The sequence below is a fragment of the Monopterus albus genome, unplaced genomic scaffold (assembly GCF_001952655.1).
Source record: "Monopterus albus unplaced genomic scaffold, M_albus_1.0 scaffold29.1, whole genome shotgun sequence".
Lineage (NCBI taxonomy): Eukaryota > Metazoa > Chordata > Actinopteri > Synbranchiformes > Synbranchidae > Monopterus > Monopterus albus.
In genome coordinates, this window is record NW_018127909.1 from 3,956,224 (window position 1) to 3,970,941 (window position 14,718).

Below are 14,718 nucleotides of genomic sequence, written 5' to 3' on the forward strand. Positions count from 1 at the left end.
GGGTGGGGGGGGGGGGGGGGGCTTTATGTATAAGTGATTAATGTGGGGTCTGTTCTACATTAAGGCTGCATCGCCTGCTTGACTCTCAATTTATTGCTGGTTTATCTTCACATGTTGTTGTCTTTCTCACCTCACAGAGGACCTAAACACAAGGAAATGTTCTAACATGGTTATAACATGAGGTGATACGACCTCACTATACTTACAGCCAAGCTGACCTATGTTCATTATTAACAAAAGCTAATCCTGTTACACACTGTCCAAAGACATGGAATCACGTGAACCTCACTGTATGATGATGTAAATGAGCAAAGAAAAGCATGTTCTAACGGCAGACAAGGGCAATAGGGGTGTATGAGAATGTCTGCGCACAAGACTGTGTGTGTGCGGATGCTTAACAAACTGCACACTAATAAACAGTGGTCATTCTGTATGACAGAGGGCTAAGCAGCTAACAACAGATCACAGTAGTTCCTTTACAATGCTGCACCACTGGCCAACATAGGGTACAGTAGTGCACACTGTTGAATACATCTCCCTGTGTGTTTATCCTGAATTGGCTTCATATTAATTCACAACTGCCCAGACAATCAGCTCAATCTGGCACAAGGTGTCAGCTCTGTTAAAGGAAATGAATAAACATTCAAACAGGCTGGTCAAACTCAAACCCCACTCTGCGAAATAAAATGTAAGGGAGCCATGCTTGCTTGCACAGTGGCTCATGTTGCCACTACTGCCTCATAGCCCTGGTGGGCAACCAACAAACCAATCAGCCACCTTACAAAGTCCTTAACTGCTCAAATAAAGCAAAACGCTGGCAATTAGTGGCTGCAGGGTTCCTCAAATAAGCACCTCTTCCTTGACAGTTCAGGATAATTACATTCTCTTCTATATCTTTTTCATTTTAGCATCAGACTGAGCCTTTGCAGGCACATATTTGTGGGATGGAGAGAACTGGCGGTTTTATAAGCCAGGGAGGGATAGAGATGCATCTCTCAGCACCACATGAGAGAAAATGCGGAGGCCACAGGATCTCAGCACATCTGGGATGCAGCAACCAACCAAAAGAAATCCATCTTTCTTCTCTCTCTCTGTCATAATCTGGGCCTTCATCTGTCTCTGTGTGTCTATTCACTGTCTGCAAATGTTTCCTTTTCTCACAATCACTGTTAGCACGGCTGGTCTTCATGTGGGTTCACAGCTCCTAAATGCAGCAGTGGATATTTCACACTCTGGTTATGCAGATTGGATAGATGCCTACTACCAAACAACAAGACCAAGGAAATCTGAGAGCACAGTGGTTATTGTTTGAAATGGACTTTCTATAAAGTTAAGCATGTGTGATCCACCCCGCACATCTTTAGACCCTAAAGACTCACTTCCCACATCTTTACCCACTCATTTGTTTACTCTTGTGCAGTAGCTGTTGTAAGCTCCCAGTGTGTTTACCTGTGATATTCTCCTGCTTAGGGATTATTCCTTGCAAAGGTGTAGATAAACAATCCTCATCGTGTGGCGACACCTGAACAGCCACCTCCACAGGGTGACACACCCTCCGCGGGTGATGAAGGTGGGTCCGCGAGTGAGAGGAGGATGTGGAGAGGGGCGAGGCGAGCGGGGAGGACGGCGGCCTGTCCAGAGGTTTGTCTGTACAGAGGCTCCCGTGGCACTGTCTCCGTTTGTGTTCAATGAACAGCAGAATGTCAGCCAGGGGGAAGCGGGAGTGGCACTGGCCGCAGGTCAGCAGGTCCTGGTCCCCTTTTAGGGGCTCGCCCTGAGCCACTCTCAGCCTGGGGGAGTCCTGAGAGTCTTCTTCTGGTAAAACATCTGACAGCGGCTCAGCTGGATGGGCAGGCAAGAAAGAGAAATGTGAAATACAGTACAGAGAGAGGTGGCGCTCTTATAGTGCTATAAGCAACAGAAAGCCACATTACTGAGTGTCAATATATAATAAACCATCTACAGGAATAAGGTCAGGCTGGAAAATGTGTATACAATATTTTTAGGCACTCAGACTTTGATAAGGACTGACACGTTCAGCTTGCAGGCAGCTGCCAAACGATTAAGTTGCTTGACCTTCTTTATTGTGCTGCCAATCTCGCTTTTTTAATGAACCTAACACCTCTGAGAATCAAAAAATAGATTCTAATTTGAGTTCAAGATGATTGGACCCCATTTCGTTAAAAGTGCTGGGATCTCGTGAACCAAGGTTAGAAATTGAGGGGTTGGATGTGGAGTAGGTCCCTGAAGTACCGACAGAGAGAGAGAGAGAGGACAGAAGGGAGAGAGAGAGAGAGAGAGAGAGCATTTTTAGCTTGTAATCTAGCCACATGGTATACGACACTGGGCGCCTCAACTGGGATGTTGAGATAAGATGTGATGAATTCTTGCCGCCAGTTCAACCTTTAATTCTGTGTCAGGTCAGACGAAAAGGTGGCAAGGGACTATGCAAGATAGGCCCTGTTACCTGTATGTTCAACTGCTTTAAAGATGAGGAAACTCGCCCCTATTTTACTGGAGCTTATCTTAACCGGCTTATGCCATGGACATAGGCGAGACATGTGAGGCTGAGTTAGGTGGAAAGATTTTCTTCAAACCAAGTAATCTCATTTTGATGCCAAGCAAGAGTGATGTGAATAACTTTGAAAACTAAAATATAATCCTTTTTACAGACATCTGACTGCACCTGAATTTAAAGTAGTTTGGTCCATGGCTCCCAGTGAGTTGCAGGAGGTCTGTCCCACTATCAGGAACATCATTAGGCCTCTTTGCTTGCCATTTTAGACTATTATAAATTTCATGCCTCACGGAAATATAAACAAAGGAATCATTTTTAAATTTTAAAATGCTTTTAAAGGGCACATAAATGTGTATGTATATACATGGGCATGTGCATACAGTAGGTAAATGTCCTCTTTGCCTATAAATGTCTGTTTGCAACATGACACCTCTTATATAAGAATGTTATTATGCAGTCTCAATTATTTTGCTGTTCAAAATAATAATGTGACCTTATAAAAGCATCATTATTATGCCAACCTAAAGGTAGCTTATCTCAAAGGATCTGGGTCAGAGATAAATTATATAGACTAGATGAAACCTCTGGAAGCTTAAAAAACTTAAATAAAATGCATATTGTCTGTGTTTGTGATTGTTCCATGGACACAGGCTTATAACTCTTTATATTTATTTTCCTCTTTAAAAAAATACATGGGCTTTACAAGAGCCATAAAATGTATATTTACTTCTTTCTGCTAAAACGATCCTCTGCATGCGCTTGGTCAAACAGCACAGGGATAAAGTGGATCAAGTTCAAGTTCATAAGTGCCCTACAGGACTATAATCGTGTTGCGCCCCCTACTGGCAAACCTTCTGACAATTATCCGACAAATGAATGTATACATGTTACGAGAGCATAACTGGCTTCAGCTGAAATAGGAACCGCATGCAGAGACACATTTGTGTTAAAAATAATATAATTAAGGGTTTTTTTAAAGCCTTCTTTCTTATGGGCTCCTAATCTGTGAACAGTGAATTATAACATTCTGCATATTTGGAAACATCTCCACATTTTCTGATGCGCGTAAGAGTCCATTGATAAACCACTTTCTGCTGTCATCAGACGAATGGTGGAAACTAATTCTCCAGCAAACATAAATATGGCCTACCTCGACAGCGCAAAAAAAGCTTATCGATCTCAATCAACACCCAGCAATTTTATCACACGCGCGTAAAACCAGCTTCCTGCTTTTCTCTCTCTTGTGATCCCGAAACAGCATCACGCACGGAGATTCTTGTGGGTTTATGGAACATGTAACTATTAATGACGCTAGGGGATCTATTACACATTGAATAGTGTGTTTAAAGAGCAGCTGCAATGAATTTGCGGCGAAGAAACGTTGTTTCTGCTGTGTAACACACACGAGGTCTCCGCGATGTGGAGAAGTGGACGTAAACACAGCTTCCCAGTGTCCAAACAAGCTCGGATCTCTGTAATTAGAACCGTACAACAAAAAAAGAAGGTGGGCTGCACCGTAGTAGTGGAATAGGTTTACAAGCGACACCTGAAAACTTCTCAGCGAACAGCAGCGGTCGTGAGACTGAGCTGCCTTCATATAGGCAAAGGACTCTAAGACCATAAAGCCCGTGCATGTCCTTTAATGGCGAAAGAAACCTTGAAAGCTGTGCCATATAACACGGTGACCACCACAAGTTGAAGCTCTCTTGTCACGCTGTTTCAAAACTTTCACCGGATGATTGAATAATAATTTAAATGGACACGTTCGCTTGCGTTTTGTAATTTCTGTCAGGACGGTTGTGGCGCTGTGCGTGGCCGTATCCCACCTATTTTAAATCCCCCAAGGAAGTTGCCCTAAACGAAAAGAAACAAGAGGTGGCTGAAGAAAACAGCAACATTGTGTAAAAATATGATTTCTCTCCACTTACGCGAAAACTCCCGTTTGCTGAGGTGCTGGGGTTTGCCTTGCTTGCGGCGAGACATGTTGGTTCAGAGGCGGCTTTTCGGCTTCACATTAGGAAATCCTCTCTACAAGGTAGACTCCAAGTGAAATATCTTCATTGATGCGTCTGTCATCCAAGTAGGAAAGGAGGAACAACTGCAGATCACACAGAGGTGGAGGGGTAGCTCGCTACGGGCTGTACTGAGCTCTTCATGACTTTTTCGCAAAGAGAGAGTGATGGGGGTACGGCAAAACCCCCTGGGCTGCAAGTTCAAGTGCGGACGTGACGTTCCTTCGAACTTGAACGTCAGGAGACGGACGGACTAAGGCGTACAAAACATGGGCAGGGCAAAGCCGGCCAGTGGGAGGGGGGACCAGCCATAATAAAAACCAATGGACACTCATTATGGACTACCTATGGAAGGGAGGGGGGGGGAATATGAAGAAGAGAGACCCCGAAGACACCAATGGACAGAGGGGATCCAATGGACGGAGGTTTCAAGGGGGCTGGGCCAAGGGAAAGGGGGGACGAGTGGGGGACTCCAGTTATCCAAGAAGTAGAGAAGCAGAAGGTGCGTGAACCAAAGAACCTGAGGTTTCATTCATGTATTAGTTTATATTCTAATATGAATATACAGTGATTATGCAAATTTACGACTGGAGCTTGTAGCTATTGGCCTGTTACATGATGATAGGCGTTTGTGCTTTTATTAGGCTATAATCGTTACTTAGGCTATTATCATTCTTACTGAATGTTATTGTGTTGTCATGACGCACGGGGGTAAAAAAAACAATTGTTTATTTTCCTCCCATGTTGTTACATTAGTTTGATGGTGAGGCTCAAATTTGCTGAAAGGGACGAATAAGGGTTTCCCAGTCAGATATTGTATTTAATGTCCAACTCCTGGACATGTTAACAGTCCTGGCCTAAATGCAAAAAAAAAAATGGCAACATTAAATGATATTGTGTTAATTGTCCAGATGTGAGCACATGGGATTATTAATAAATAAGGGGACTTTCTCCTCCCCACTGTCACCAAGTGCTTGCTCGAGGGAGATTTGTTGGTTTTTCCTCTCTAAAAATAATATAATAAGGTCTAAACCTTACTTCATAAAGTGTCCTGAGACGACTTGTGTTGATTTGTACAAACAAAATTAAAATCAATACAAATTTAAGCAAAAGCAATATAAAAAATTTAAAATACATTTTAGCATTTACTTTAAAATACAATTCCTTCTGATTTATATTAAACCCCATAATTGTATTTTATTATTGTTGCATTAAAGGTGATTTATCAGTTTTCAGAATCATTCTTGTAACAATAACGACTCCAACCTAAAATCCACAGTCAAAAGCATTTGAAACCCCCGAAAACGCAAAACAACAGTGTAATAAACTGTTATGGTCTGTGTTGTAATATTTATAGAAAACATGGGCCCTATTCACGCGATTTATCTGCTCGGGTTTAGCTGGGAACCAGGCAGTCAAGTCATTTACAATGACATGCAACCAAGCAAATAATCTGACATTTGAATTTGGGAATGTGGTTTCACTGCGAAAGCTTAATGTTTGTTTAAACTGCCAAATCCACCTTTGTTGTGATGAGTCTATGTGATTTACATAAAACTGCCTTTTTCATTTTAATGTTTGTTTGGTTTCATATCGCGATTATATGAATTAGAGTAGAGAAAAGAATGAGTTTGAGCCACAATAGTCCCACAATAATGCAGACAGGGGCCCATAAACAACAATCAGCTGTCACTTGCAGGACAGGTAACTAATTAACATGACCTGTGCTGGTTTTCTGAACATACTAATAGTGTGCTATAGATTTTATTAAACTTATTTGTTATTATTTAAGTAATTGTTCTGGTGCCGGTGTAAACATACTCAGACAGACTCAGCACCTAAGCCCTGACCCGCATCCCAGCTCAGTACTTTGGCGCCATCTACTGTTTCAATTCAAGATTGTCTCAGGATGCAAATCTTAATGCAATTAGGCAACTTTATCATAAATGAGCAGTGAGCTGTGCTTAAAGTGAGCCTTTTCTTAAAGGTTTAGTCCCTCTGTACTCATAAATGTGTTAGTGTAGCTTTGTTTGTGCCTCACTGTGCAGAATGACGCCTGTGTAGAGTTTGAATTCACCTTGACAAGAGAAAGTTTCCCTGTGCTCATCTTTACATTTCAGTTCAAGACATAGGCTATAACACAAGCATCACAACTTTGGACTGTGGTCCAGTATTCAGCTTACACAAGTGTGAATTTTGAAACATCCAGTGTATGTCTACTTTTCCATGAGTAGAGATCTGTTTTTATTGTCCAATTAAATATCAGTTAATGAAATGTACTATTATTATTTTTGTGGCAGTCGTCCCTCTCCGCAGACATCCCACTTTCGACTAGAAAATGGTTAAATAACAAAATCTATTTATTCTTAGATTTTCTTTTCAGTGAGAGGAGGAGGAGGAGGACATGTTATTTTAATTTTTAAAAAAACGTTTTGTGTGAAAAAATATATTAGACAAATTAGAATTAAATGCTAATCATTGTTTAATTCTTAAAACATGTTTAGAGGGTAACTTTATTAACTGCACAGAATTCTTTTGTGCTGGTGTGTCAACTACAATTTAAATATAATGTAAAATCCTAATAACACGGCTAATCAGATACTCTTTAAAATAATCTTTTTAAAAGGGCGATTCAATACAAATATTTTCAAAACCTTAAAAAAAAAATAACAATGTAAAATGACATTTCACACTATTATAGCCTATTTTCATGCTTAATATTACAGTCTATGTAATCATTTTAAGATATGCCATTTATGTATTAGCCTCTATCAGAATAAACACCTTGAGTTGTGGCATCTACTTTCCAACAGCCTTTGTGCATTGCTTTATATTCTTTGTATGGGGCCATTGTCCAAAGTTCCACAGTCATATGGGCTGATATGTGCCACACTATAGTGTTACGTAATCCCGCGGGCTCTTTCTACGAGCACATAGCGCCACCGTGAGGCCAACACGCAGCACTGCTGAAGGAGCTGGGCTGGGCAGCGGGTTTGCAGGAGCAGCAGAGGCGCCCTTCATAATCCTCTACATATCGGATGCTGATTGTCCGTAGAGCACCTGGTGAGTTACATTTGTTCTCCTCTGTTTGTTTTCTATAACACACCGGCTCTGATGTGTTGAGCCGGAGGAGGATGGAGACGGGGAACGAGCATCGCAGTGTTTGGGTGACAAACATATGTGTCATCCATAACGGGAGAGACTTGGCAGCACATCAGCAGACAGCCTCCATATACTGATTTTCAATATCAGGTGATGCTTGTTATTGTAAATCGGTCTAAATTAGCCTGGATTGAGATAAAGAGCGTGCGTGAGTGTATGTCCTGGTCGACACGGCTCAACACGCTTGAAATAACAAGTCGGTAATCACCATCCGCGGCCGATGCACTATAGCTGTGCATGTATTTATATAATAATGTGCATGATTTTTTTTCCATAATATTGGGGTTATTTTAACTGAATGTTCTTCCGTGCAGTGGTGTTATTATTAAATGGCTTCATGATAAACGCTGAAGCGAAACATGGCCTAACTGGGCTCTAACTGGGCTAATTTTCATTGGCTGACTGGTGCCCATCATCGCGCCGCCGCGTTCAGGCACAGTCTATGTATTATCACTTGCCGAATGAAGTGATTCATATCCGACAGTGGATGGAGTCATGTGTGGTCAAGCGTCTAAAGGGGAAATGTGGGCCACTAGAAGCCGGGCCACTGAAGGGTTAACCGCGTCCATCGCTCCATAGGAAGAGAGGCTGTCAGATCCCATTGGGATCGAGCTGCTTCACAAACAGTAGCCCCAGATATGACAAAGTATGTAATCAAATCACCTATGGCTCCATCAGAGCGTGAGTCAGCAAAGCCCGTGCGCTGGTGATGCTCCCACAGGAAGAACCGGCCTGCTGTGTGTCTCAGTGAAAAGAACTGTTGATGGTGTATATGGATGGGAATCCTGACCACTGCACAGAAATATATGAGAGAATTATGGGGAGAAGAAAGGTGGGTTGTTAAGGAGAAAGATCATTGTTCTCTTTACTTTCTCTCTAACTTCCTGCCTGTTTCTGGCCTGTGTGTGTGTTGCCCTCTGTGTGGGGATGAGTGTACTGGCTCTCTGCACAGCAGCAGTTTCATTAGCAACCCTGACGCACATGTATCATTATCTCTGTCTTTCTGGATCTCACTAATTTAACCCATGCCACTGTCACTTCCTCCTTCTTTGTGTACAATATCTAACTGCTTCTCTTCTTTTTTCAGTGCTGTGGCTTTGTGGATGTGGTGACAGGGTGACTCCTGAGCAGTTTAATTTGGGAGTTTCAAAGGATGCCTGGAAATCTGTAAGCGGATAGTCAGTTTTTATATTTAGTCTATTGTTTTTCTTTCTTTCATATTGTTAGCAGCCCTACAAGCACAGATAATCATGCCAGAGTCCTTGGCTGCTACCTGAAACAGCTACTGTACACATGTGACATGTACACTCAGATGATGAAGTAATGTGCATGCTGTAAATGTATGAAACAGTGTCTCATTCACACAGCTTTGTAAAAACATATCTTTTTATTGATCTACATATGACTCATAAGAAGAAACAGGTGAATAGCTAGATACACAAACACATACTGTGCAGCTTAATGTTGTTCCTGTTTTCAGTAGCATGCATTAAGGGTCAAAGGTGAGCTAGCAAGGCAGAGATGAGTCTGACTTCCTGGTTCCTGGTGAGCGGCGGGGGGACGCGTCATCGTCTCCCCAGGGAGATGATTTTTGTGGGGAGGGACGACTGTGAGCTCATGCTACAGGTAAAGTGCTATTTCTCCACCGGATACAAGCTCTGAGCTGCCACTATTCATCTGGCTGGGTTAATATCTGATGTAGTGAGATTTGCAGGAATTACAGTGAATCTTTTGTGATGTAGTCCCGCAGTGTGGACAAACAGCATGCCGTCATCAACTACGAGCCGAATACAGATGAACATAAAGTTAAGGACCTGGGCAGCTTAAATGGGGTGAGTGTGTTATTTACTATTTTGGGACTTAGGGGCCCGTCTCCAATTTTATACATACACTTAGGTTTACCTGTCAGTGGGAGTACAGCCTGTGAAAACAGATATATAATGCCTACTGTGGGTCTGGAGGGAGCTCTCTGAGGAAATGACCCTGATGATGTCACCCAACTTTCAACTACATCAAACTCCTTGCATAAACTATACCAGTGCAAAGTGCCCATGGCTGCTCATTTTGCTTGTTTCCAGCCATTTAATGTTTAATCGTGGGTATCTCTAGATTATCTTGGCACCCCTCATAACTCCAAATAGTCTATATAATATATAAAACCAAAAAGCCTCTTCCTATAAACGAGAGGATAGTTCGTGAACACCCACAACTCCTGCTGCTAGTGTTGTGTCTCAAGTGGACAGCACAAACTGCGATGGCATTCATAAATTAGAATTTCTCCTCAATGGAAAGGTAAGCAGTGGTATATGTACTGATGAAAAGAGATGTGTAACACCCTAAACAAAGTGGGTAACTGAGAAACACCTTATTTTAACTGGCATAATGCAGACATAGTAACTTCTTCAGCCTAGCAACAATTCTGTCTAACGTTATAGAAACAAGGCATTAACAGACATGCAGCATGTGTTTTTTTACCCTTAAGACCCACCGAGTCGTGGAAACATCACTCCCTTTCAAGTAGCACCAAGATCATGTGTCAGACACACTGGGCTCAACCAGCCAAAACAAACAGTTACTATGCTCTGGGGGGAATCCAGTGTTGATGAGCTGATCATTCACCGCCACGGGGCGCTTAACAGTCCGGCTGCTTGTAGGTTAGACCTGGTCAGGTAAAACAAGGAGTCCCCTGTACCAGAACATTCCTGGACATGCAGTAACCTCAGGGCCTGTGTTTTTCTCCACATCCTCTAGTCACAGTGCAGCAGCAGGAGGTAAACTAGCTTCACAAAACCAGGCGCAGTCAAAAAATTCTGCTTTTATAATGGCACTGGTAGATGTCGTTTTTTTTTAAATAAGCTTTATTGAAAACATACATAACAAACAAGGCTTTATAACATTTTGACAATATGGTGGAGGCACCGGTGGATGTCAGGCATGAACATGTAACAGCCTGGAGAAAATGTCCATTCAAGGAGATCCATAAACTACCACATAATACTTTATTTTGGTAGAAAAAAAAAGTCTCACAAGCGACATTTTGCCCGTCCTGTATATATCAGTTACTTCTACATAGAAATAATAGAACATTCGGGCACCTCAATTTTTGAGCTTTAGGTCACGTCTAAGATGATAATTCACTGTTGTAACATTGTAGATAAGTCAGAAAACAAGGAAAGGCATGCCATGGCTCTTTAAACTTCAGGATGTCTCAGCCACTGTCACTTCAGTTTTGGCCTTTTTTTTTAAATCTGTCTCTCAAGCCACCTAACTTTATGGAACTGCAATATTAAAATGCTGACCTACCCTTTAATCTTTTAAATTAGATGAAGAAAACTACTTAGAACAACAGTCCCTAATACTGTAAGGGAAATAAAATATGTATAATCAGACTCTAATTTGTTATTATTGCATAAAACTATTGATTCCGTGCTGTATAAATATACTTCTAAATCACTAGCGGGAGGTTGGTTCAGTTTGTTTGAACTATAGTAAAAGAGTAGCTTTTGTTATCAGTGCTATATTTAGCCAAACACTAAGATGTCCTGAGTCTGTTCTAAAATAACAATATGGTTACTTCTTTGACTGTAAATCATTTTGCAAGACAGGACTGGCAAACAGTGCTGGGGTTTGATATGCTAATGCAATAATAATTAATTCAGAATAGCAGAGAAGCTCACTTTTGAACAAGGCTCTTTGTATTGTATGTTGTTCTTAACCACGTTCTGCTTTTGTTTGCAGACATTTATCAATGATGTCAGAATACAGGAGCAAATCTATGTCACACTGAAAATTGATGACAAATTGAGGTTTGGATACGATATCCTTTGAATATGTTCTGCTGTTATTTGTCAAGCCTGTAGTAGTGGCACACTGTGCAGCTCCAGTGAACATGGACAACTTTGTTCTTGAACAGCTGTGAATGTCCATTACACTCTGTCTGCACCAGAGATAAGGCTAACACCATATGTTTCTTACAGTTTTTTACCTTAACCTGCCACACATACCAACCAGTTCACTGTGGTCCGAGGCGAGCTGCATATTCCAGAGGAGGCTCTCAAGGTTAGACAGCCGGTTGTGCACATAGTGAGAAAACCAGAAGCTCTGGTTCACATGTTAATTGACAGGGCAAATATGCCTGATCAGCGGAGGACAGCCAGAAAGCTCTCTCATCACTTTGTAGAAATAATGTGGACATGTGGATTTTTGTCAAAGAGGGTGAATAATTTTGCTGAACTGCACAAAAACTATTTTTCAAGACTGATGAAGCTGCTGTTTCATCACAGCAAACTGCCCAGGTAGCTGCAGAAAAGATAGGATTTTATCTTAATGAGGTAGAGCAATTTCATCGCTAAAATTCAGTATGTCTTTTCAATGATAGGCTATGAAAGAAAAAGCATATTCTGGAGATATGCCGTATTAATATGAGGCATTGAAAAATAAACTGAATCTAGAAGAACTTCTAGAAGTTCATTACAGAACTGTTATTCTAAACTTTCCTTGCTGCTCTCGTCTCATCTGTCAGCACGAGAAGTTCAGCAGCCAGCTCCAGCTGAACCAGAAGAAACCTCCTGAGACAGAATCATCCAAACAAGAGGCAGCAGTGCCAGTGTGTGAGGGGGCAACCGCCAGACCCCCTGAGACCAGCAGGCCAGAGGACAAGACAACAGGTGAGCTTGATTTGATTTGATTTATTCTTTCAAGCATGTAAAGACAGTTGATATGTCAACACATAATTTTACACATATCCAGCAAATGCTAATCCAATATCAATTTGCTTATAACTAGTACATTCTTGAATGGAGTAGGAAGAAGTCAGACTTATCCAGTCCTACCCCATGACATCATCTTACCATCATTGGTTTGCAAGCAGTATCTCTACATAAATAATTCTCTTCTACACCACACAAGTAATATACTAAAGAATTATTACAAAGTGTTAACATTCATACACCACACCCACAATGTTCCATCTAATTAATCATTAAGCCTGTTCTTGCATATATCTTGATTGACACATACCTTTATATTTATGTTTAAACTCATCAATTCTATTACTATTTTTTATGTCCACACTTAAATTATTCCATAGTTTTACCCCACTTATGGAAATACAAAATCTTTTTTTGGTTGTACGTATAGCATGAATTTTTAAATTTAACTGACCCCTTAAATTGTATCCCCCTTCCCTTTCATTAAATAGTTTTTGAATTCCACCAGGTAATAAATTGTTCCTGGCTTTATACAAAAACACAGCAGTCTTATATCCCACTAAATCAAAAAATTTTAACAATTTAGACTGTATGAAAGCTACATTGGTGTGATCCCTATACCCCAACTTATGCACAATTCTTATCGCTCTTTTTTGTAATATATACAATGGTTGAAGTGAGCTTTTGTATGTATTTCCACAGTTTTCAACGCCATACTCTAAGTATGGTAAAATCAATGAAGAATACAAAATGCGTAGTGCTTTCCCATCCAAAATATATCTAACCCTTGCCAATATCGATATATTCTTTGCTATTTTGTGCTGTTTGTGAAACCCAGATGTTTTATACTTAAATGGTGAGGGGCAGTTTGACCTTATGTTTGGAACGCCACGTGAACACAGCGTAAAAAAAACACAAAGTGAAATTAAAACAGGAGTGGTAGGTAGGATATCTGTGTAAAGTAACACTTTGTCCTCTGTGTATTTTATTGAGGAAAATTCAGGTTTGCTGACTAATTTATTTCGGATGTGTAGGATCATGTGCAGGCAGTGAATGACAGAGGAAAACAGTGTCGTCTTCCTCAGCAGTTGCTGTTGCTTTTCTGTCTTCCACTGGGTGGCGCTGTTTGCACAGTATTCAAACAAACCCTTGATTTGTTTTGTTTGTCCTGGCCGAGCAGGTTCTTCAGCTGACTTCAGCTTTAGTGTATTTACCTAAAGAATGACTCAGTTCATTTAAAAAGTTGCTCATAAATAAGCATGCTGGGCATTTGGGTTCAACAAACAGTAAAAAAAAGAAAGACACCTAACAGACAAAAACGAATAAGTGTTGATTTTAAAGAAAAAACATTTTTGCTCACAAATGCAAAGTTGTATATGAAGTAATGAGTTATAAAATCAAAACAGAAAGCATAGAAAGCCTTTAACATGCAGAAGACTTTAATGTAGAAGCATTGTTTTTATTGTAGATAGAATATTTAAAATATAAAGTAAAACAAAAGTCCTCAAACAAACATGGGTCTGATTGTTTCATTTCTCTGTATTGCCCTGTCTAAAAATTACATTTCAACTTAATTTTTACAGCAGTCATAAGACACACACAGAGAAAACTCTTTATGGAAATAGAAAAAAGACTGTTGAAAAGGTGCCCACTCTTTCATTAACCTGTCAGCAAAAAAATCTCGAGTACAATACAGGTGCCCTCAGGCAGCCGGCTTCAGGAGATTTGCCTTAGTGTCTTGCAAGGTTATTGCCTCCTTTGGTGACATTTTGGAGCTTTTCCCAGATCCCCTGTATTGAAAATAGAAATGCATCTGTTTTAGCTTTCTCTCAAATGTTTGTTTATTTGTGAGTAAATCGTCACAGTAGAGCTTTTCCGCGAATTTCTTTTCTCACTGTAAGTGTCAGACCTCCTGTGCACTCTTACTAAAATCAGTGTTTTTGATTTTGGGAAATGCATAAGACATAAGAAAAAGGACCAGACATCCTGACTCCTGGAGATCAAGCTTACCTTTCCTCTACATCTTGCATTGTGTCAGGAAGAGGTGAGCCAAGTGTTTCTGGAAGAAATAGTCCAGCCACCCCGCTGAGGATAGGAGCTCCTCCAAAGATTAACCCTGGCAGCCAAGGTACGTAGTCGCCCATGAGGAGCACCATAGGAGCCACCATGGCTCCTACGCGAGCCATCATAGATACCCAGCCCATGCCATTCTGACTGAAAGAGAAAGTGCAGCTATTAAATGCCAAAAACACAGAATAAAACCCATTCATTCAACGGATTCATCCAATGAAATCAGTAAATAAAGCACATACACTTT

The 14,718-nt window shown here is 40.9% G+C and overlaps 2 protein-coding genes across 6 annotated transcripts in view; one reads left to right on the forward strand and one right to left on the reverse strand.

Annotated features, from left to right (window-relative positions):
• Positions 1-4,842, reverse strand: part of LOC109958009 (B-cell lymphoma/leukemia 11A-like) — a 38,273-nt gene extending 33,431 nt beyond the window's left edge. The window contains exons 1-2 of the mRNA XM_020596309.1: positions 4,447-4,842; positions 1,450-1,842 (exon numbers count right to left, since the gene is read on the reverse strand). Of these exons, the coding sequence (XP_020451965.1) occupies positions 1,450-1,842; positions 4,447-4,501 (448 nt within the window). The 5' untranslated portion in view covers positions 4,502-4,842. The remainder of the gene's footprint in view (positions 1-1,449; positions 1,843-4,446) is intronic.
• Positions 4,843-6,897: 2,055 nt separating this feature from the next.
• The window catches only part of cep170ab (centrosomal protein 170Ab), a 19,699-nt gene continuing 11,878 nt past the window's right edge, over positions 6,898-14,718 (forward strand). For 2 of the 5 annotated variants that reach the window (XM_020596149.1, XM_020596152.1), the window contains exons 1-7: positions 6,904-7,593; positions 8,780-8,859; positions 9,173-9,318; positions 9,435-9,524; positions 11,431-11,509; positions 11,693-11,751; positions 12,215-12,359. In XM_020596149.1, the coding sequence (XP_020451805.1) occupies positions 9,214-9,318; positions 9,435-9,524; positions 11,431-11,509; positions 11,693-11,751; positions 12,215-12,359 (478 nt within the window). In that variant the 5' untranslated portion in view covers positions 6,904-7,593; positions 8,780-8,859; positions 9,173-9,213. Of the gene's footprint in view, positions 7,594-7,613; positions 7,783-8,779; positions 8,860-9,172; positions 9,319-9,434; positions 9,525-11,430; positions 11,510-11,692; positions 11,752-12,214; positions 12,360-14,718 lie in introns of those variants that run through there. The other 3 variants (XM_020596153.1, XM_020596151.1, XM_020596150.1) reach the window with 3 other exon arrangements.